Source organism: Hippichthys cyanospilos, chromosome 1 (genome assembly GCF_059441005.1).
Source record: "Hippichthys cyanospilos isolate Australia breed blue-spotted pipefish chromosome 1, RoL_Hcya_1.0, whole genome shotgun sequence".
NCBI classification, from domain to species: domain Eukaryota; kingdom Metazoa; phylum Chordata; class Actinopteri; order Syngnathiformes; family Syngnathidae; genus Hippichthys; species Hippichthys cyanospilos.
The window spans coordinates 8874441-8898809 of NC_142369.1; the positions used below are offsets into that span (position 1 = coordinate 8874441).

Below are 24369 nucleotides of genomic sequence, written 5' to 3' on the forward strand. Positions count from 1 at the left end.
AAAAAAACAAATTCGCATTTTAAAAGAACTATTTATTAAATAGGTAATCAATGTGAACTTATAAAATGTATCAAACAATTTTGCATTTAATTTATTAAATATATAAATTAGTTTGAGTAATAAAAATATATTCATATATATATATATATATATATATATATATATATATATATATATATATATAGTTTGTTTTTTTTTCTTTCTCTCGCTTCCAACATACACAGAGAAGAAAACACTAGCTGGTGTCCTTCATGAGTTTGCTGCCCCTGCCCTTTTGCATGATGAACTGTGTGTTGTCCACATTTGTTTATCCTGTTAGTCACGGCGTCCAAATCGATACGGCGCCAACTCGCTTGCCCTCTGGACCGGCGCACAGTACGGGACTACACACTCCTTGGAAAGCTTTCGGAAAGTGGTTAGACTGGCACCATGATGGCGGGTGGACCACTGCTGCTAACTTTGAGCATCACGGCATTGGTGTTGGGAGTCCAGGGGAAGGTACGTATGCTACATTCGCGGTCCGCTTATCGCGATAGGAAAGAAAAAACACGATACAAGAGAGACCTTATATGGAATGGAAAAAAAAAATATTGCTTTGTCTTTTCAGATACATTTAAAATGATCCAAACACCTGTTTTATTGATTTGGTTCATTTTTAAGATCAAATTTACTGTTATTGAAGACACAAACAACAAAAGAGAATTATTGAGTATTTTGTACAATCGGCCATTCTAACGGTAATATTGACACTGAAATAATAAAATTCTGGTGATGCGGCGAAGGTCATTTGATGTAACATGTACAACGATAAGAATGTTTGGAAAAGTCAAATAATAAACATCAGAACATTTTTGGGCATTAATCAAAGGTCTTTAACCCCTGGGTGTCAATGGTCATACGGTCAAACTTTGCCAACAAATAAATTCCATTTGCCTGCATTCGGGAATGAACGCATTGTGCCGTTTTGAACCTCCACCTGTTTTGACAGCCTCCTAGTGTGTTTTTTTTTTTTTTTAGATGTTTCTAGATCAATGGCCCAAATCGGGCCGAAATTGACACCAGCATGGTTAAAATGGTTGCAGGTGTTTGAATCTTAGTGGACAATTGTGAGTACAATTATAAAGGATGTGGACACTTTTGCAAAAAAAAAATCTCAATTGTTTATTTTGACTTTGCCGCTTGAATATGTTTCCCCTAACAAAGTTGGGAAGGTCAGAGATCATATTAATGCCTAGTCTCATTTTTTATGCTCCACACCTGGCAATTGAAACAGGGAGGGGTGTGTAGACTTTTTTTTATAGCACTGTATAATCTCAAACGAAATACAGGGGCTAACAAAACTTCTTTTTTTTCGATCCTGCAGAAACAAATATCGGGCAGTGCCTCTGTTTACTTGGGCCAGCACAGAGATGCATGGAGGCCGCTGATTCACATCTCCGTTAACCTCACCAAGATACGAGAGTGCGTGAGGGCTCAGAGATCGTGACTTCTCACACATTTTGGGATAACACGGCACCTCATACTCTGAAACTCATTCAACGTACCGTGTGCGCCCCAAAAATTGAACTATCGTTATATTTAACATCTATCGTGTCATTTTACATATGCATTTACCATTTGCAAATGTATTTAGTGTAGTATCTGATAACTTGTTTATATTATATCATACAATTTTAAATATTTTAAATATTCATTAACAGTAATTCTGAAAACAAGATGACCTTTTTCAGGGGTGTCCTCCCTGACCTTTCATGTCTTCTCGCGCAGCATCAAGTCGTCCTTTCAGCTCAGGACGTACGACCCGGAAGGGATCATTTTCTACGGGGACACTAAAAACGGCAGGGACTGGTTCATTTTGTCTCTGAAAGACGGCGTCCCGCTCATGCAGATCAGCCGCAGCGGCGTCCACGTCAACGTGGAGGGCGGGCCCAAGCTCAACGACGGTCGGTGGCACACGGTGAGTTCTGCGGCGCCATCATGAAAAGCGTTCTACATTTTGGCACGTCATATTAGCCTACAATAATAAATAGCAGATATCATACATAGTATTCAAAGGTTTTTGCTTTACGCTTTAATTCAATGAGTATTGCACCACTCCTTCTGGTATATGCATGATGGCCACCAGGGGGCGTATCACGACTGTACCTATGTTTCTCCCTGTGTCCACAAAGCTGGAGCTGAGCAACCATGGCCATTTTGTGGTCCTAGACGTGGACGGCTCACGGGGACTCATAGTAGGCCTGCAGTCGGATGTCATAGAGGAGGTGGTTTCGGGGGCCCTCCGTCTGGCACTTGGCGGGATCCTGATTCCGAAAGAGAGGATAATTGTTCAGGTAGTGGAAGACCTGTAAAGTCATTTTCATGATTTGTTTCTAAATACATTCAATATCTTTGAAGATAAGTGCTGAAAACGTGGAAATGCTTACATTCATTTAGGACTGGACATGTTTGGGGCGGGGCTAAAAATAATCTAAAGACGCAGTGATGCTATATTTTCGCATCTTGGCCCAAAATATGAAATTTCTTTGTTGACTCATAATAGCGTGTTTATTAAATTAGTGAAAGAATGTTTAGGTGGCCCTTGCATCCTTCCATTTTTCTGTAGGCAGAAACAAAAACGTTTGGACCCCACTACAATAGTGGGCTCGCGGTCCAGCCGATACATGACAGCCTTGAGCCACGCAACAAGAACACTGTAACTTAACTGTTTATTATGCTAACTAGCTCACAAGCTAACAGCAGAGTTGCTTAATACGTCAGTACCTCACTTGGTGTTTTTGTGGGTTTATTACAGTAGCTAGCTGGCAAACTAGCGAGCTAGCTTACGTCTTTTTTTATGTGTCTTGGGTTTGTCGTTTGTGAAACTGCATCGCAAAGGCACTTAATTAAGAGGAAGTTAGATGATTATTATTTTTTAGCTAGCCTGCAAGCTAATGGGTTGTCCTTACAGTCAAGGCCTCGTTGTTCTGTGTGGATTCTCACATATCAGAGACAATTATGGTCCTCATTGTATCATGTTTAATACTGCAGTTTTTGTTTTAGGCCATTGCGTACACTGTTTTTTGAAAATGCATTTTGCCTTGCAGTTTCAGCCGGAGATGGACGCCTGTGTGCGGGAAGGCAGCTGGCTGAACCTCAGCCTCCCCTGGGAGACGGACGCAGACGAGCTCTGGCCGTGCTATCAAAGCATCCGACCCGGCAGCTTCTTCCCCGGGAACGGAATGGCCGTTGTCAACACTTCAGGTGGAAGGATAGGAGGGACTCTTGGTGGAGAGAAATTTTGCTCTGACTAACCTAAGCAGTGAAAATGGTGATGTCATCGCTCTGGGTCTGTGAGACTCATCTGCAGATTAGTTGTTTGATTGTGTTTTTTTTCTCCTGTCCCTCTTATTGAAAACTCTGACACTCATGTCGCAAAATGAAATGAGTCAACGGTTGGGAATAAATTAACATCGTTACACGGATCAATGATGTTGTTTTCTGTTTTTTGAGCAGATGTACAGAAAGGCCACGAACGCAGTGTGACGATCGAATTATGGGGAGATTTCACTAAAATGGACGGGACTATTTTAAGCATTAGGATACCCGGGCAGGCGCTTACGTTCGCTTTAAGCGCTAATAATAACACTAAGGTGTGCATAAGGATCTGAACAGATATATTTTTAGTCGTAGGAAGAAAGCAAAAGATTTACTTTTTTGTGTGCATTTGCAGAAAGTAACACTCTTTCTCAGTGGTCATACACTGAGTCTGAAAGAAAATTTCGAGAGGCTGGAGATGACCTTCGGGACAGATTCGCTGGAAGTGCGACTCGGTGGACATGAATCAAAGGCATCGTGGGATTTGCTCGGCCCTCTAAAAAATTCCGGGCTTTTGAAAACATTGAGAGAAAGCCACATTGCTATCGGCGGCCTGCTCGGTGAGATTCAGAAATACAGTTGACACCTCGACTTATCACTGATCCAACGTGCAAGATTTCGAGTTGCAAGGCCACAATTTGAAAAAGACTGCTCTATATACGAATAAATTGGCACAACCACACAATTTTCACCGAGTGGTCCCATTCTGTTGGCCCGTACACATATTCAGAATATTTCCTTGATCAGTTTATGGTGTAATGGCACCATACACCACTAGATGGCAGATGATGAGAGGAACATTGAGATTCTTTCAGCCAAGATTGATTTTGTTGGATTTTAGAGTTATTTCAGACTCATTTGAACAGAGAAGAAGCAGGAATTCAACAGATCAATGTCACAGTCATATAACGTGCATCTTATATCGTCTTATATCGTATAATGTGCATCTTAAATTTAGGATGAAATTCAACAACCACGGGGCAATTTTTAACACAGTTGGATGATAATGATTAATACAATTATTGCAAAAAGTTTATCGGTGTGTTTTCCTTCACAAGAATTATTGATAATTCGTTTAACCCTTGCGCGGTGTTTTGACGATTTTTCGGTCTTTTTATTCCAAATTGTTTAAATTGTACCTTGGGTGACAAAAATGGACCCCTACAATGTCATTTATTTGCACACTACATCCTAATGCTAACCCATGATTTAAAACGCCATTGACAGCCTCTCAAAACACAGGGACTTGGGTAACAAATGTGAAACAAATTAAATTTGTTAGTCAAAGTGTTTTTGTGGAGCAATGGTTAACTGTGCCTCTTTCCTTGCTACAGGTGAAGACAACCTCGGCTCCCGTTTCTTGACAGGCTGTCTGGAGAAGATCCAGATCCAAGGAAAGGATGTGGACTTGGATAGGGCTATCAAACACCAGTCCATCTCCGCTCACAGCTGTCCTGCGTGAAGGACAAGCATTGAAGCTTGTTCGTAGAAAGACTATTGAAAATGTCAGGCTTTTGGTGTTGACCTTATTTGGGATAATTGTGCAAGCAAGACTCGTAAATTTATCAACCATGTAGTGAATAATGAATTAAAATGACAAAACGATGAAGATGACAAGAACGTGTGGCGTTTTGCCCCCTCTAGTGGATTACTGAAAATTAGGTTTAGATGACGTCATGCTTCACTATGCTGCAATAATACTTGATAATGTAACTTTTCAACAGTTATTTTTAGGATTAGTCTTACCAACTTTTTCTAAAACGTATGTCATAGTCTTGATTCATTTCAAATACAATTTTCTCTATTAAAGAAAACATGAAATGATTGGTGTGGCTCAATTTATTGAATGAATGAATTAATGCATTAATTATCATGTAAAACGTGTTTAATCGTGCGTTATACATAATTAAAAATAATTTTAAATTATAATTTGTTAAATTCAAATGCATTTACACCTTTTCCAATAAATCACATCTTTTTTAACCATCATTTTTAGATTATTCTTATGAACATTGGCTAATCCCCTTTCCCTCTAAAGTATTTATCGTTCAAATGTTAAAAAAATGCTGTTTGTGTTTTTTCATCTTTCATAATTGTAATGGGAGACTAATAATCAAAGAATTTTATTCAACAATGTGCCTTAATTTGCTCTTCTCGGGTTAAAAAAATACTATAAAATATGCCAATTTAAATATTATTAGTATTACATAACGGAAATATGGTTTAATCCTCGCTTTCACTCAGTCTAGCCACTATTTGTGTCCTCAAATCACTATTTATTTATATACTGTACTTCATTTTACATGATCGCTTTATTAATGCAAATCTAACGAAATTAAGCCTAATTGAATATGAATTGAACTAGGGCACAAACGGATGTTAGGTTAACCTTATGCAGTCGCTAAAAAAGCGAAATGAAATCTTGAAAGCGAAATGAAATCTTGAAAGTCGTAAACAAGTAAACAAGCAGCCGGGCGGCTGCCGTAAATGAGCAGTTGCTATGACGTCACTAACGCAAACCGCTGCTACTGTCGTGAAAACTAGCCGCCCCCTGAAGATGGCGGCGGAGCTGCATCCCCGGAGCGGAAAGCTGGTCGGCCTCTCCAACTCCAACCGCACCGCCCGGCGCAACCAGCCGGTGCAGGAGTTCAACCACGGCCTGGTGCTCAGCAAGGAACCGCTGAGAGACAGGGACGTCTTCACTGTCCGTATCGACAAGAAGGTAAAAACTAGTGGCACAGGCCCCCGCCATTGCTGTTGCTGCTGCTTGCTTGGAGCCGGGCGGGCGGGGGTGACGAGACGGGGAATGCGAGGACAGCGCTCGCTGGGACCGGGCTATCGCGGGGCTCCTCCTGCCTACAGCCCTGATTTAGAGTCGCTCTTCACTGCGTCTCTCATTGAAGGAATTTGCTGTTTGTGATAGAAATGTCGTTTTGCATATAAACACCCGCATACAGTAAATGGCTTTAATTGGTCACTATGCAGTGTGTTTTTTATTCATGCTAATGAGCCGCTAACATGCGAAACGACCGGTGGCTAACACGACTTAAATCCAGCAACTTAATTAGCATGGTGATGTAGCTCGGTTTTGCTTTTTTTCGGTTGTCTTGGCCGTCTCTGGTTAGCTCCTTTGCTAATAGGACCTTTTCGCGATGACGTCACGCAGTGTACTTCCGGGTGGCGAATATTCAGGTGGCATCATTGGTAAACAAACTCTTCAATGGCTAAGCAAAGTGATTGGAGGAAAGCTAAATAGCTTAAATGTTGGTTTAAACAATTTTATCTGCTGCTCTTATCGTAAGCATTGTGTCAAGTGTCGTTTGTAAATAAAAGATTGTAAATGTCGAATTAATGGCCAGCTGTCATGGAACAGATTGGCATTTCAGTTCATTTCTATAGGAAAGTCTATGCTATAGTTGAAAATAAATAAACGATTTATGCACTCAGGTATAGAATGAATAGGGTTGGGATTAGCCCCAAATTCCAAGATGTCGCATGAGATTGATTTCAAGAGAATGAGATGAGATGTTGGCATAGTTTGAAACATAAAATAAAGCCCCAGTATAAATTTTACAGTTGTCAAAAATGTCTTTTTATGAAGCAGACTGCAACAAAATTAACAACCTAGCGTGTCAATCTAAAGATAAACTGGCGAGTCATTTTTCAGCTGCAGCCGAGCTAGTTTAACAAATTGCACACAGCTTAGGTTAGCTTTGGTGGTTGTCATATTTTTTTCAGTATTTCTAAACTATTTTTAAACTATCTTTGTCTGAAAGTAATCAGCGCATCCCGCAGTTCATTAATGAAAAACAATTATGAACACAGAAAGCCAAATAGCACATTTCCACTGAATAATGAATGACCAAATGTTATGTTATAGAAAATCAACCGTTCAAAGTTGGTTTTATAAAATTATTCCAGCAAACTGGTCTGGACAAAAAGCTAACTCTTGCCAACCAATGGATGTCCTCGTGACGACAGTTGGAGACATTCAAAAATGTAATATCCATGACATGAGCCCGTCTTCCCCCTTTCTAAATTTTGTACATTTCACCCAGCTGGTGATAATCCATTTAGCCCATGTGATTCTTTCAGGCTCTCATTGGATTTATGCATATAGCACATCAGAAAATCAATTCCCTTCCATCACAGTGTATCTAGATTGGCACTGTTATCCATTCCGTTTGCAGCCCACTCAGCTTTCAGAGGAAGGCACTTTTCATATTGGTACTACAGTGATCCCCTGCATATTTACATTTTTGAACCTTTGCTCCGTTGTCTCCGCTGTTATTTATTGCAAATCTCAGTTATTGACTCAAAAAACTCGATTACCTCACTACATTGATCTGCTATATTGGACTGCCTCAAGGTCATGGTGACCCGTGTGCGCGGGTGGTTGCTGTCATTCCGACGCAAGACGGTTGGCAGCTGCTTTAGTGGAAGCTCCGCATCGCCAAGTGACGAGAACCAAAAACAAAATAGATTTGAATCGATATTGTTTCACGTTATTAGACTTTCTTTTTATAGGATGGAGATGAACTCAGAGGCGGCTTGTCATGTGATGCGTTTTGCTTTGACAGCATAATCTGACCGAGCATTATGTATTTATAGATTTTGTGCACGCATTTAGTAAAATTTTTATATTGCTTTGTTTAAATCTCAAGAGTAGACAAAAATATTTCTGAACAGTTAAACAGTTCTCAGATGTCGTAACATTGTCTTAACAAGCCTATACGTCATTCTTGATTCTTTTATTTCACTCGCTACATCAAGGCTCAATAATTGATCAATTTGAAACTAACACTACAGTGTACAATTGACAATTCAGTTTTGAATGGATATTTTATATAGTCATTTCCAAATACCCTTTTTTCTTATATATAATAGAACAGTTCTTTATTCTCATCGTCACGTGTTTGCAACAAAATTGAAAAAAGTGCTTGACCTTTAAGGCGGACTAACTTGAGGGTATCCACCACTTTACCACTTTAAGTATCAGTGGCGAGTATCAGCAGCCTCACTGCTATCTGATACTGACTTTGAGGATTGAGGGAAATAAATAACAAATCCGACTTCACTTGTCTATAAGCATTCAGTTGATTATTTAATTTCACACTTAATGATTGAGCAGGCACTCCTGAGCCCCAACTATTTCCATAAATAAAAAGTTAATTACTCACAAAATGTCCCCTGCAAACGAATGTCTTTCCCTTTACATCTTCTGCTTTTGACGTGTGACGGGACATTTTTTTTCCTTTCTGATGTCGAGCCGAATATGCTAAAAATGCTGCTTCTGTTATACTGCTGTGCCCCCCCTGCCGCCAAGATGCTTTATTCTACGTAAGCTACATTCCTCACTAAAAATATCCCAGCGGATCATAGAAGAAATTGCTTTTATCCACCTGCAATTTTTAATCGGGCACTACTTTAACACAAACTCGGCGTCTTCGCCATCATCTGGAAGAAAATGTTTCTCCTGTCCTGTGTGGGTTGCCCCTGTCTCTCAGCTTGGCCCTTTTGCACCCCTTCCCAGGTGAACTCGTGGAGCGGCTCCATCGAAATCGGCGTGACGACGCTGGACCCCGCCCTGCTGGACTTCCCTAGCAGCGCCACTGGCCTGAAGGGCGGCTCCTGGATCGTGTCGGGCTGCTCGGTGCTCCGGGACGGTCGCTCGGTACTGGAAGAGTACGGCCGCGATCTGGACCAGCTGGCCGAGGGCGATCGAGTGGGCATACAGCGCAGCTCCCGTGGAGAGCTCCACTTGTGGGTCAACGGTCAGGACTGCGGCGCGGCCGCCAGCGGATTGCCCCCCAAGTTGTGGGCGGTGGTGGACCTGTACGGAAAGTGCACGCAGGTGACGGTGGTGAGCTGCGAGCCGCCGCTCCCCTCCGCCGAGCGAGAGACCGCCATCCGGGATGAGGAGGAGGAGGAAGAGGAGGACGAGGTGGTGGTCCGCGACGTGCGAGAAGACGCCGGCATCGCGGCGCTGATGAATGTGGCAGCCTTGAATGGAGTCATGATAGGAGACCAAGGTAAGCAAACGCTTAATACAGCACGACGTTCCAAATAATCATTTGTAATAGATGCTGCGCACCGAGACAGAATCTCAGCATAGCACAAACTGCTTTTGATTTATTCGTGATGTGCTATAATTGGCCTGACTTTTACACCCTTCAAGTTATGTTTATGTATTGCTTTCTTCGAGCCAAATCTTTCTAAGTCAAATTTTGGTGAATCCCCCCCCCCCCAAAAAAAAAAAAAATCTATTCGATTGATCAGTCCACATGTCAGAGTTGTGTTTTGGGCTCCAAATAAACAGTTATTTTAGTACTTGATCAATTATTCAAATTGATTATTTTGTCAATTGATGAATCGGATGTTAAAAAAATGTTTTAATTGAAACGAGATCGGACTTCTTTTATTGACTGTTCAGAAAATGGAAATCAATTTTTTTAATGATCTGGTTATTGGTTTGGTCTGTAAATATCAGCAAAATGGGATAGCAATAGGCCAAAATGTTCATCATCGCCTTCCAAATGAAAAACCTGATGTTTGTAATTTTTTCTTTTTGAGTGAACGTAATCCTAATCAATCTGAAAAATAAAATGATAATAACCAGAGCACGCCGATTAATCTGGCATCTGATTAAATTGTACATAAAAAATAATTTGGTTATTCAATTAATTATAGACAATAAATGAAATTTTCCCACTAAAATGACTGAATAAATAAAAAAAACACACATAAAGCAAAACACTGTACTTAATGATTTGCTATCTTATCCTCTTTTAGTGCCTGAGCTTACTTGCGGTCACAGCAGACCAGACAAGTTCCCCAATAACCTGGAGCCAGATGCCGGTACAAAAACCCGTCAATGAAGCAACTAAAAGTTTGTAACACAGATCATTTATTTATTTGACTATTCTTGGCTCTTGTCAGTTCTAACAGAGCACCAACTCTTTGACGAGTTCAACAACGCGATAGTATCCTTCTACCAAGCCGAGGATGAAGGCGGAGGGGACGAAGGCGGCGGCAGCGGCGGCACAGGGGGAAGCGGCGCCACGGGAAGTGACAACTCCTCGTCAAGAAACAACATGAGGAGCGGCTGCAGATCAGGCGCGCCGAGCAATGACAGCGGGATGGGAGCGGGGGATGCTAGCAACAGCAACAGCAGCCCCGCCGGTACCGGAGGAGGAGCTTCTGCCGCCGTGCCGGGCGGCTTGACCACCAATGACGCGTTGCTCTTCCACGAGAAATGCGGCACATTGATCAAACTGAGCAATAACAACAAGACGGCAGAGAGGCGGCGACCACTGGATGAGTTCAACAACGGCGTGGTGATGACCAACCGGCCGCTGCGACACAACGAGATGTTTGAGGTGAACATCAAGACGTGATTAAACGAGCACACGGTGTACAGCGTCTCAAAATGGGGCGCCACCACATTTCGCAACCATAAAATGGTGCTTTTTGCCATTGTCAAGTTAAAAGTATTCTCAAGCAGAGGTCCCCAACCTTTTGCTTGAGGGAGGGGGTCGAATGACGAATATAAAATATGAACTCACCATTAACGACAAACTAATGGGAGCCCTCAGCTTGCTTGAGTCTCGAAAATACTTTTAAGGCGCAATACACAAATTACATTGATGAAATCAATCCTGTAACTGAAATACAAATGCTATTCATTTCAATACAAAACGTTAATTTGATGCAAATGAGTACTTATCAATGCAAAACCTTTGCATATGCTTATATATACCAAAGGCAAATACCTGGCACAAACGAAAATGCTAACGAGCGAAATGCATACAAGGCAGCACCATATAACATGCTGAAGATGACAAGTAACATTAGCTAGCATGTTATCTACAATCATAAGTTGTTGGGCCAACAAACAAAGTAACTTTGGGTATATTAAAAATTCAGTTATTTTTTTGGTCATATAAATAGCAATACATTATCATAAATGACAACATTCTTGCAAGACACCTTACAGACACCCGTGGATCAGATTTCACAGAGAGACAACAACATGTGTGTCACGGACAGGGACTGCTCTCAATTGAAGCCACGCAATCCTTCCTCACTACAAAATGTAATATCAACAGCGGCCAGAGGCGGTGCCAAAAACAAAGATCAAGCCAAACAAAGCACAAATGAATTGACTGTTCAAGGATAAACTAAATCAGTTCCATAACATCATTATTTTGAGTGCAGATCAGACACACAATCAAACATAGTCCTTGAGCAAAATTAAGCTGTGTGACAAGTATAATTCCCCTGATTTCAACTCTATTGAAAATCTTTGTTGCATAAGGCAATCAGACAGTTGTTCGGGTGATACTGAAGAAAAAAAATCAATGTTCTTTGTGCCTCCATGATCATTTTGTCAATGAATTTTCAGATCCGCATTGATAAGCTGGTGGACAAGTGGTCGGGTTCCATCGAGATTGGCGTGACCACGCACATCCCAAACAATCTGGATTATCCTGCAACCATGACCAATCTGCGTTCAGGTACCGCGCACAAAATCACGCTAGACAAGCGCCACTAAACCAATCGAGTTCAACCCATCAACGGCAGGCACGATCATGATGAGCGGCTGCGGGATACTGACCAATGGCAAAGGCACCAGACGGGAATACTGCGAGTTTAGCCTGGATGAACTACAGGTTTGGAAGCATGTGCACATACTTGTGTTTGCACAGTGTATACAGTCCCTTCCAAAAGTATTGGGAAAGCAAGATCAATTCCTTTGTTTTCAAAATTCACTGAAGTTTCAGATCCAAAGATGATAAAGACTGAAGTTTATGTTTGATTTCGTGCTATTTACATCGCTTTTGTTCAGATTAACATTTTACATCAGCAAAAATGGCAGATTTGTACCCATTTTAGATTTTATTACAATGTTAAAAAATGGAAAGACAAGGTATTCAAAAACAATCAAATAATTTGTATTTATATTTTATTGCTCTAAGTGTTGAGAATTTTTTATTCATCAGCCTATTAATGTGTTATCAGAATATTGTTCCTCCAAATGCAGGCATTGGCTGCAAAAACAAATCCATATCAGATGAGCCGCAATATTGTGTTTCAGTCTGTAATTTGATAGGTACAAGTATTTGAAAAGCGAGATGTGGGGCGTCTCTGTCATAAAATTGCACTTAAGCTTTTCCAATAAAAATAAAAGCTTTCAAATATATTCGAGACTGTGGCCGCTGCCACCAAATCATAATAACCCGGTATAGCTGATACCATATTTATGTACACAATAATTCTGTAATTCTATACTGTATGGGTGCTTTGGAATGATATTGAATAATATGTTTTTTACATACACATGAACACAAACTACTCACAACTACACTAATGACATTTAAACATTTAAACCACCCCCCGAAAAACCTTAAAAAAAAAAAAATTCTTTTTGTACTTGTGTTTGTGTGTTCATGCGTGTTAAGGAACTGAAAAATAAATTCGATTTTTTTAAAAATAATTGTTTGATTAATCAATTATCAAATTAATTCTGCCAAACAACAGAAAATGCCTAAAAAAACAAAATCCATATTGCGGGGGCTCCAATTATTGTAATATTGCAATCCCAGTGAGTACAATCCGCAGGCACTCCAAAGACTCAAACATTTGTACACAAGGCATCAAATTATTGATTTTTTTTCCCCCTCATCTGTCCCCTAAAAATTTCAGGAGCACGGTGTCATTGTGTTTCTTGTCATGATTCCCAGGAGGGCGACCACATCGGGCTGATGCGCAAAGCTAGCGGTGCACTTCATTTCTACATCAATGGCATTGACCAAGGTGAGATAAATGAATAGCCCCGCCCCCCCATCCACTCATATATCTTTGGCAAAAACGTCAAATGTCAAAACAGGTCAAATTTGACCCTCCAAGAATGTAAGGGTTAAAAAGGTCATTTCCTCATAAGGCGTGGCAGCAGCGCAGACCCCGGCCGTGGTCTACGGCGTGGTCGACCTTTACGGCATGGCTGTCAAGGTCACCATTGTCCACAATCACAACCACAGCGAGCGCCTCCGCCGCAACAACGCCATCATGCGGGCCATGTCGCCCGACGTGGGGCGACCCCGGCCGGCGCTCACCCCGGACGCCGACGCGCCCGAGCGGTTACTCTTCCACGCCAACTGCGGCCAGAAAGCCGCCATCATTAGCGACGGCAGGACGGCGCTCAGGCCGCAGTAAGCATATGTTCGCATTTTATTTCTTCAAGGTTTTGCTGCAAAACATCACATGCGTAATTTCCCCCCTACCCAGCGCCAAAGACGACTTCAATCACGGAGTGGTGCTCAGCAGCAGGCCGCTGCGCTCCAACGAAGTGTTCCAGGTTCGTATCGACAAGATGGTGGACAAGTGGGCGGGCTCCATCGAAATCGGGGTCACCACGCACAATCCCGCCTACCTGCAGCTGCCCTCCACTATGACCAACCTGCGCTCAGGTGAACATTACATGTCAATTTAAGGAACAGAGCAAAGAGAAGCTCTTGGTGTTCCATACATTTGGACAATATATTTTTATCTCCAGGGACATGGATGATGACGGGGAATGGTGTGATGCACAACGGAACAACAATTCTGGATGAATATGGACACAACCTAGACCGCCTGAAAGTGTGTGAATTTTTATTATTTTTTTTTTTCAATAAGGCTGCAACTAACCATTATATTAATAACTGATTTCATCTGTCTCATTTTTTTCTTGATAAATGTGGAAAAAAAACATTTTCGTTTGTAATCTCTTGATTCAGTAACCCAACATTATGACAAAATAATTGTGTAAGAAAGCGAAGATTAAGCATCTGTTTATATGGAGATTGCACGGCTGAAACTTTGAAGATTCTGACATTTTTAAATTAAACCACATCCCAAAATGATGAATCAAAAATGGTTATCAATTCATGTATTTTGATAATCATGATCTGGTTAATTATTTGCACAACCTTTGCATTGCTCCTTTCAATTAAAATCTTCATTTAAACGAATATTCGATTTGTCTTTAAATGATGACAAATTGCATGATACTCTGTGCGTAGGATTACAAGGTTACGGTAGTGATTCAAGTAATGGCAACAGTGTTAATTGTGTACACCTGCTTCAAGTGTTTAAGAATACATAAAGCTACAACGTTCAAATAATCAGCAAATATTGGTCATTTGGTTGATTATTTTTGGCCGATGTTTGAAGGGCCGTAATTGAGCTTTTGATTGGCCGGCCAATTAACTGGTCCGCCCCTAAACCAAATCCAAAAGGACAAAGTAAAGTTCAATATTCTGCCTGTAATTCTTGTCTTGAGTGTCTTTAAGACTCCAAAAAAGAATTTTCCTTCAATACTTATTCGATTGATCGACTGATTATTCAGTTTTCGGATTAGGCACCCAGCCTAAAAGAAGTCCACATCAAGTGGGCCTTATGTAATACGTTGCTGATTTTGATGCTACAGAAAACGAAAGACTTACTAACGTCTGAATGCGACGTCATTGGCCGATACAGGCGGGCGACACCGTCGGCGTCGTACGCAAAGAAGACGGCAGTCTCCATTTCTTCGTCAACGGTGTGGCTCAGGGCCCAGCGGCTTGGAATGTTCCCCCCAGCGTCTACGCCGTGGTGGACCTCTACGGCCAGGCCGCCCAGGCCACCATCATGGACGACATGGGTGAGCGCGACTCATGGCGAGACAATCTCCTTGGGGAAAACTAAAAAGCGTCCTTGTTTTTTTTTCTCTTCCGCGGATCAGTGGACCTCCCCCCTCTTCCGGAGGACAGCTCAGAGGGACCCGCGGCCATGTCTCCTGGGAGCCCGTGCTCCATATTGGGCGCCGGCACCACCACCGATCTGCGTTTCCATCACTTGCACGGAACCAATGCCGTCATCACCAACGGGGGGCGCACCGCTCTGCGCCAGAACTGCCGCAGCGAGTTCAACGACGCCATTGTCATTTCCAACAGGTGAGGATGTGCCCGCAAGTTGAAAATCGTCAAAAAGATTGCGGAGTATTGAAAGACATTCCTCGGCTCGTTTCAGGTGCCTTCGAGACGGAGAGCTTTTTGAAATCATCATTCAGAAGATGGTGGACCGCTGGTCAGGTTCAATAGAAGCAGGTCGGCCATGTAAAAGTTGTGTTTGAGTCTGCACAATCACATCATTCATCTGATTCGCATCATTCCAATTTCAACAATTTGCACAAATTCGGGCTAGTATTTTTTCATTACAAATTCCCTTTTCATTCACAACGAGGCCGCTTTTCCCTCAAAGGTCATCAATCATTCAACTTTACAAATTTATGATCTTTTTTATTCATATACAAATTCAAATTATTCAGCTCATCATAATTCACCTGAGGATTGGTTTTCAACTTGAAAAATCCCCCCCAAAAATGACTACATTTTAAACATTTTCACCACTTGCAATAACCACCAAAACATTTTGTTTAGTCCCAGTGACACTTTCAAAAATAGATTCACATTTTCCCAAATTGAAATTGAAAACGATCGACTCATTCAATGCTCGGGGCCAAAAGTTGCAAAAATTCTGCGTTTTTCTTAAAAAGTTACCAAAAAAAAATCCATATTCGTTCTCAATTACACTTTTTAAAAAACAAAAATGGATTCAAGTTGTTCCTCCAGTCAATTTTAAGTCTTCACCTCATTCAGTTCACCTTCATAACAATTTTAAACTTTAACAATTTCCACTGACCAAAAATTCTACATTTTCTCCACTATAATACCGACAAAACATTCCCTATTTAGTCCCAGTAACTCACATAACTCAATTCACATCCCAAAATTTTAAATTCAGCAAAATTGTACAATTTCCCAAAAGTTCCCACAAAAAAATATTCATCATCAGTCAAGTTTAAAAAAAAAAAAACCTTGTCCATCTTTTTTAGTTTTTTTTTTCCAGCTACTTTAATTAAGTGGAAATGATTTTCAAATTTACATTAGAAAAATTGTACTACTAATTGTACTACTTTGTGGTATGATTCCATCCTGTTAGGTATCCTTACACAAATTTCGTTCCACATTTTCCTCTTTTCATTCAGCATTTCTGCCTTCACTCCCATTATCTGCACCAATGACAAATGTTAAGTTGTTTATGACCATTTATTACCATAATCCAAAAAACAAGTTTGTTTGTGCGTAGGGGTAACTGCCATCAGGCCCGAAGAGCTCGAATTTCCCAACACTATGACCGACATCGACTATGACACGTGGATGCTCAGGTAAACAAAAGCGGCTTTGAACCGCGTGCTTGGGTGCAGTCGTTTGAGTTGTCTGTCGTTTGGGTCAGCGGGACGGCCATCATGCAGGACGGCAACACCATGCGCAACAACTACGGCTGCGACCTGGACTCGCTGACGTCGGGCTCGCGCATCGGCATGATGCGCTCGGCCGTGGGTGACCTGCATTATTATATCAACGGCGTGGATCAGGGTGTCGCTTGCTCGGGTCTGCCGCCAGGTCAGAGAAGGTCTTTCTCAAAATGAACGTTTACCAGCAGGCCTGTCACATTGCATGCCTTTTAGATTTTATGTCATCAACATTGACGCCCGCTGCCGCGTCCTCCTCTGGTCTGGAAAATTGTTTGTTTTCTTATCCGTTAAATGGCGTGTGCAAGTTTGCAACATTTTAAATCTCATTTTTCGGATGAGGCACAGCAATACACAGTAGCGATGATAAGCAGGGCTAATGCTAACCATTTTTTGGCTAACTATCCTAAGCTATCACGCATCAAAGCTTTTTTTTTTGCCACAATTCTATTGCCTGTTCATGCACTATGTTTTTTTTTTTGAATGCTCAATTCGCATGTCAGGAACTTAAAGGTGACAAAAAAGCTGAACTTACCATCCTGTCTTATTTTTTTTTTCGTAGATGTGTTTGCTGTGATCGATCTGTATGGTCAGTGTGTTCAAGTGTCCATCACCAGCTCCTCTGGCCCGCTGGACAACAGCTTGTGCACCAGCAACGTAACTGAGAAGAGCTTCCCAATTCAATCCCCAGGTGGGAAAGACGCAGGCACTTGAACCTGATTCGCAAGATTCCTTGCCACATATGTGCGCGTCTGTGTTTGCATAGCAGCAGGAGTTGCCCACAGATTCCACGGGAAACACGGCAAGAACGTGGTGCTGCTCGGCGAGGGCTGCCAGGCCGTCCGAGCGGGCGGTTACGCCCACGGCATTGTTTTCAGTGCCAAGGAACTCAAAGTGGACGAGCTGTTTGAGGTTCCCAAATCGTTGGACTCATGAAGTAGTTTGGCGACCAAATCTGATTAAATTTTTTTTTTTTGCAGGTTAGGATCGACGAGGTGGACGAGCAGTGGTGCGGTTCGCTCCACGTGGGCCTGACCACGCTGCCGCCCCCCGAGCTGCCGTCGTGCCCGCTCTCCGGCTTCTCGCCCTCCCTCCCGCAGCTTCGCGCCAAGGTCACCTGGCTGCTGTGCGGCTCCGAGGTCCGGCGCAATGGTGTCCTGCAGCGTCAGAACTACGGCTGCTCACTGGACCGCCTGACGGTGAAGAAATGTTTTACTGCTACTCTTTCATCTAGCCGAGCGAACAACAATCTTAGCGGATGTCTGTTTGCTCTTTAGGTTGGGAACCGCGTGGGCGTGAAGAGATGCAGCGATGACACCATGCACATTTTCATTGACGGCGAGGACATGGGACCTGCAGCCACAGCCGTAGCCAAGGTACACCTGAAATCATGCAAGTTTACACACGTGCTGTGTAATTCATACTCCAGTGGACACGCCCCCTGTTTTTTTTTTTTTTTTAAAGAACGTGTATGCAGTTTTGGACCTGTATGGACGGATTACGGCCATGTCACTTGTCAGCTCCACTCTGATTGAGGATGTGGAAGCCCTCAAAGCATCCTCGCTCTCCTCGGGAAGCTGCAGTGAAGGAGAGGATGACAGCACACCGGTCAGGGAGGTACGGAAGCACAGTTAACGAGTATGAAGAATAGGAATACACTGGAGGGGTCGGGGGAGCAAAATTTGCCGGACACGTTCGTTTCAGCCTATGGCCACTAGATGGCAGCAATGAACTTGACTTCTGCCCAGCACCAGCTAAGAAAACGACTTAGACTAATAAGCAAAGTCATTGTGGTTTTAAGAAAATTAACAAAACAAAATTGCATTTATTTATTTTTTTTTTACAACATGTAGGATTTAGCAACATCTAGCAGTGAACAAAAAACTTAATTCTTTCATAATTCATTTTAGATTGGACAAAGCTCAATTGTATTTTTAAAACCTTACAACAAAGAGAAAAAAATGTTTTCAGGGGGAACATGAGCGTTTGTCTATCTTTTGTCTTGTGTTGTACTTTTCTACTTTTTGAAAAAAATGAAAAAAAAACCTTTAAAACATAATTGACAATCAGACATAACAATCATCATTCAGGCAGTAGCCAATATAATCTTGTAGGCCATTCACTGCCATTAGTTTTAAGATCTTTGGAGTTGTAGTCATCTTGCAACATGGTTCTAAAAATGAATGGCTTACATACTTATACTACATAAAAAAGCATCATCTTGCATTAAGAACCAAAAAAAAATAGACCAATAAGCCTAATTAGAATGGCAGCATGGCACATGAGTGGTTAGCACATCTGCCTCGCATGTCTCATGTTCATGCTCTCCACCTGAAACTAAATTGTCCGTAGGTGAATCTAATTGTTACTGTATCTTTGCTCCGTTTTTCTTCCCAGGTGGCGAGTGAGTCGTGCCCACTGATGCCCACCCCCATGGCTTTCCTGGAAAACCACGGCAAGAACATCCAGCTGTCCAATCAGAAGCTGACGGCGGCCAGAGTGTCCAGCTACAACCAAGGCCTGCTGGTCACCGCTCAACCGCTGATCCAGCAGCAGCTCTTCCAGGTATCTCGCAACTCGTTTGACACGCCGACCAAGGTTCCGTTTGTCAATTTACTTTTTGCTGCCCAGTTTCAGATCGACCGGCTCAATCCGTCGTGGACGTCGTCGCTGTCGCTAGGGGTGATCGGTCACTCCCCGGATCGCCTCAACTTCCCTTCGACGGCGTGCTGCCTGAAACGCTCAGCCTGGTTGCTGCAGAGGGACTCCATTTTCCACAACTCCCTCAAAGTAGACGCACAAAAGCGCTCACAATTTCCCGTCAACAAAAAAGTATACTGGAAATTTACCACAAACATCTCCCTTCTCAGATCTGCGAGAACTACGGTCCTAATTTGGACACATGTCCCGAAGGGACAGTGTTGGGTCTGCTGGTGGACGCCAACAGTTGTCTCCACCTTTATGTCAACGGCATGGACCAGGGGGTGGCAGCGCAGGACATCCCCTCCCCCTGCTACCCCTTCATTGATCTTTATGGTCAATGTGAACAGGTAGGCCTTATATGACATTATGGGCATCTTTAAAACAGACCAGAATTAACACTTTGATTGTTTGTGTCATCCTGTCAGGTTACTATAGTAACAAATAACGTGCCAGCTGTGGGTGGAGAAGGTGGCGAAGCCCGCTGTCAGGGTGACATGGAGAAGGCGGACATGGTTGACGGTAGATGACTTCAAAATGTTAAGAGTATAAATTAGGGCCTCATGGATTCATGGCTGATATTTCCTCTTAAGTGTTAGCAAGTATGGAACGATTTTATTGACAGTTTACAATTATTATTTTAGAACACATTACATTGTTAGGCAAAGGTAATGATTTGGGTTGGCGACCTTAAAAGGTAATCACAAGTGTGCTAATGCTAATCATTTTGATAGATTAAAAAAAAAAACTCACGAACTTTCCTAGATTATAAAAAATATATTGTATAATTAATCTAAATCAAGAGATTGATGTTTAAAATGATTTAATAGTGACATTTCTGGTAATGATAGAATACCCCCCATCCTAAACGAAAATCAGCCATTTTTTGCAAATTTTTCTTGCGTCAGCGTGAACCAAACAAAGAAATGTAAAAATCTAAAACATTCTGCCTGTCACATCTTTGTTGTAAGTGTTGAGGGACCATAAAATCATCTGATTATGACAAGTTTATAGAAATTTTATTTAGACAAATATCAGCTTTTCTGTCAAACAATGTCGATGGAGTATAAATGGGGCTCTCGCGTAAATCCTATACTGGAAACCACAATCATGATTGACTTTGATAGCAAATTCAACCTTGAGTATTTTCAAAATTCAGTGAAAAGCGGTCTAAGATCCTTTGTTTTTTGCATGCAGGCATTAAAGAGAGTGTGTGCTGGACACCCCCTCCCGAGGTCAACCCTAACAAGTCCTGCGAGTACCAAGCACTGTGCTCCCGCTTCAAGGACCTCCTCACCCTACCAGGTGACTTTCACTCTCTTGCCTCACATCGTTAGGTGGCAAAAGTGCACCGACTGTGCTTAATTGAAAAAAAAAAATTAAAAGACGTCCAAGTACTGATTATTTGTCGGTGGCGTCAGACGGCTACTTCAGTGAAGATGCAAAGTACAACCTGTGCTACTGCGAGTCCTGCCACAAGCTGCGGGGGGACGAGGCTTATTACAAAAGAGGAGAGCCGCCGCGTGACTACGCTCTGCCTTTCGGATGGTGCTGCTTCGCCCTCAGGTGAGAGGGCGCTCGAGTCACGTTCGCGTCGCCGGTTTGAGGACTTGGGACTTTCTCGACTCAATTTGACTTTTATTTGAACTGTATGACAAGTGAAACCTGTTTAAAATTCGGGAATCTGAATTTTAAAAATGAGCGACCCGCTAGGGGATACAGCAGCTCGTGTTAGCTGAGATTATTACGGCATTATTTTCAATAAAAGAAGCGAGCAGACTGAACCAACGTCCGAGTACATCCTTGTTCACACGCAGGAATATTAATATATATAACTTGGTGGAACATGTATGGAGCCCAACTTTGGGTATTTATGGCAAATAGAACTAACTTGACACTTGCTTGAAATCCAATGGTTACTAACTTTGGGATTACCATGGCCTTAACGTCTTTCCAGGATCAAGCCGCACTGTGAGGTTTCTAATGCACTAAAGAAGTGGCACATAGCATACCACGGCACCAGCGTGGGGGCCCTGCGACGCACGCTGGATCACAGTCAGCTGCTTCCTGGTACAGAGTTGCAACATCATTCTTTTCATCGCCTCGAAATCAACCGTACAAATGAATTCCCGCCGCAGGAACGTCATCCATATTCTCAGTGGCTCCGGTGAAGGCGGAGGGCCCGGATGGCTACAGTGATCCGGAGGAGAACAGCGCCACCGGTAGGGAGGTGCCCAGAGTGCGGCTCTCGCCCACTATGCGCTACTCCGGATTGGAGACGTTTGCTCCCAAAGTGCAGTAAGTTTCCTTTTACTGTCTTTAATTCTTCTGGCTTGAGATATTTATCATACTTTAATGTTTACATGCCGCGTATTTGTATTGAGAGATAGGTCTGGACTGCTGGCAGGCTGGTCTAAAATTCTTTTATTCCGAAGCCAGGCTTTTGTAACACGTGTAGTTTCACTGGTTGGCATTGCTGAAATAAGCCGGGACCTTCCCTGGAAAAGACGCTGCTTAGATTGCAGCTGTCGTTGCGCCAAAATCTTTCAGCCCTAATGAGGCCTTCGCACTCCTAGATGCTGGGTTTTGCGCTAATGATCCTTTTCCTCTTCGGCCCAAAGATGCAGCAGCCGTAAGTTATGTAAACAATTTGAAAAATCTCAAACGTGGACTCGTCAGACCACAGCACCCCTTCCATTTGTTTTGTATGTGTAGCTATGAACTGTGTTGAGTCCATATTTAAGCACCCAGCACATCTCTCTCTCTCTCTCCCCCTCCCTCCCTCTCTTTCTATCTGTCTGTCTGTCTGTCTAGATAAAATATGTATTAGATTTATAAAACGTTGTATTAATTAAACAATATATGATCACTTGATTGAATTATATCAATGTGATTGATAATTTAGATCCCAAAAAATGTCAGCCCGTCCCTTGCATCCTTTGATTTTTCTGTTTGTGGCCCTTAGAGGAAACAAATTTGGACACCCCTTGTTCTAAGTGTTCTTGAACCCATGCACATTTTATAGGCAGAGCTTTCTCAAGATTCTTGAAATCTTTCCATCATATCATGGACCATGGATGAAAAAAATCCCTCAAATCCAATTTTACAAAGAGAAGTGAGAGAATAGACTGTCTATTAAAAAAAAAAAAAAAAAAAATCTCCAAGCACATACTGACCCAGTTTGGTGACATCTCGCTCCCGAACAGATTTCGGGACCCCCGCTCTCACCGCTGCCACCAGGCCCAGGTGGGCTTCCAGGTGTGCGTGCGGCCAGGCTCCTACAAGGCGGGGCCGCAGCAGTCTCCGGGCCACGGCGAGCCCCTGGACCCCCGCTTCAGCAACTCGGAGATCGAGTGGATCACGAAAGAGCAGGGCGGCACGCTCCTCTACGGCCTGCTCGTGCGGGTGGAGTGAGCGCCCACTCGCCGACGCCGTCCCGAGACTTTTGATAGACTACCAAATCCAAGCCCTGCCTTTGAGCAACAGACTCCTCTGGGATCCCCTCGATCCAGATGATTGTTTTTCATTCTGGCGGTTTCAAAGAAGAACAGACACTGCCTGCACTTTATGTTGAAGATTTTTTTTTTTTTTTTTTTTTACTGGACTAATAGCAACATGACACGTTTATGTTTTGTTGAGCACCCTGCCTTTATTTCGGGCCGGTCGTCCCCCCTACAGGCCCGACGTCACTAAATTATGACTGAAAAGTTTTTACAAGCAAAAAAAAAAAAGCAACAAAAAAACACTTGAAGTTACAACTGGGTTGTTTACAGGTTATGTTCCGGTCCAGTTTATTACGAGCCTGACCGGGTTTTCCTTTTCACTTCAGCAAGTCCTTTTCTTGACAAGTCCCCAGACAAAAAAAAGCTAGCATTCGTTTTCTTTTTTTGAATACACTTAATACCCTAATATTTGAGCCAAAACTGCAACTGATCAATCCTCCTTAAAAGGTTTACAATTGCCTGCACTCATACCGTGGTACCTCGACTTGTGAGTTGTTGCGGCTCCTTACCGTGCTTGCAACTCAAATAAGCCATTCAACTCCACGAAAAACGCTCAGATTTTTTTGTAATGCATTTTTTAATTGAATAAGAGTATGAGAACAATAACCAGTCCCTGACTCTTTTAAATTGACAAAAATTGGCAGATTTGTGCAAATATTGAACTTTTGAACACATTATAGAAAAATATAATAATTCTCAAACAGTTTTTTGTCAGTTTTTCTGATTATTTAAAGCTAAAGGACAAATTAAGGCAAAACAATCAAATATTCTACCTGTAATTCACATATTATTGCTTTAAACATCACGGGGAAAAAAACTTGATTGTAGATTATTATTTGGTCATCTGAATTATATTCTGACGAATATTGGAATTTGCCTTTAAAAAAAATCACATCAGTCAGGCCCTAATAAACTAGAATGTAAAGAATTCTAACAGTTCATCCTTTAGTTGTAACTGCACTCATTGCCAAGCTATCTATTTGAATGGACAGTGGCAGGATGTTGTGGTTCAAGCATTTGCTCACAACAAAAGGGAAATAAAAACTAATTTGTCACACTCAAAAGGCAAGGTACCACTGTAGTTTAAACCGCAAATAGAAAAATTGCATTTTTTTTTTCTACTAGGCGGGGGCCATCTCTTGGCACCTTTCAGAACGAGCACAAACAGCAAATAGGTGAGTTTTTCTGTGAATAAAGAGGTTAACAGTATTTTAGACCATTGCAATGGGAAGTCAAAATTATTCCCAAAGTTGTTTACTGCTACTTTTCCCACTGCATTTTTTTTTTTAAATCTTCAATGTTTGAACATCAACAACAACAAAAAAAAGTCATCCAAAAAAGATAGCCAACGTTTCCTTCAGAATGATATTCAAATGAGGGCTCTGAATTTTTCACTGTTTGCGTTCTCAATCTCGGTTGAAGATCAATAACCTTCTACGAGCAGCTGGGATCCGAGAAGGATCCCAAAGGGTA

At 42.2% G+C, this 24369-nt stretch overlaps 2 protein-coding genes across 4 annotated transcripts; both read left to right on the forward strand.

Moving 5' to 3' along the window:
* Window positions 1-331: 331 nt before the first annotated feature.
* shbg (sex hormone-binding globulin) lies at window positions 332-5181 on the forward strand. Its single transcript, XM_088409099.1, has 8 exons — window positions 332-498; window positions 1364-1461; window positions 1768-1957; window positions 2172-2333; window positions 3087-3243; window positions 3496-3632; window positions 3713-3917; window positions 4692-5181. The coding sequence occupies exons 1-8, from the start codon at window positions 430-432 to the stop codon at window positions 4817-4819; spliced, it is 1146 nt and encodes a 381-aa protein (XP_088265225.1). The 5' UTR covers window positions 332-429; the 3' UTR covers window positions 4820-5181.
* A 676-nt stretch (window positions 5182-5857) lies between these two features.
* On the forward strand, window positions 5858-24204 carry neurl4 (neuralized E3 ubiquitin protein ligase 4). Of its 3 annotated transcripts, none has more exons than XM_088426595.1 (29): window positions 5858-6079; window positions 8891-9389; window positions 10150-10215; window positions 10297-10736; window positions 11762-11873; window positions 11941-12029; window positions 13101-13173; window positions 13301-13568; window positions 13645-13826; window positions 13913-13998; window positions 14878-15040; window positions 15122-15332; window positions 15409-15485; window positions 16528-16606; window positions 16675-16844; window positions 17256-17384; window positions 17460-17605; window positions 17674-17892; window positions 17971-18069; window positions 18158-18310; window positions 19091-19258; window positions 19325-19483; window positions 19564-19743; window positions 19822-19915; window positions 20591-20698; window positions 20815-20959; window positions 21351-21463; window positions 21532-21691; window positions 22600-24204. In XM_088426595.1, exons 1-29 carry the CDS (start codon window positions 5858-5860, stop codon window positions 22805-22807), a joined length of 4818 nt encoding a protein of 1605 aa, XP_088282721.1. In that variant the 3' UTR covers window positions 22808-24204. The 3 variants fall into 3 exon arrangements, with proteins under 3 accessions (XP_088282721.1, XP_088282729.1, XP_088282737.1); XM_088426603.1 differs by having other exon boundaries at window positions 5907-6079; window positions 17463-17605; XM_088426611.1 differs by having other exon boundaries at window positions 5907-6079; window positions 17466-17605.
* Window positions 24205-24369: the final 165 nt, after the last annotated feature.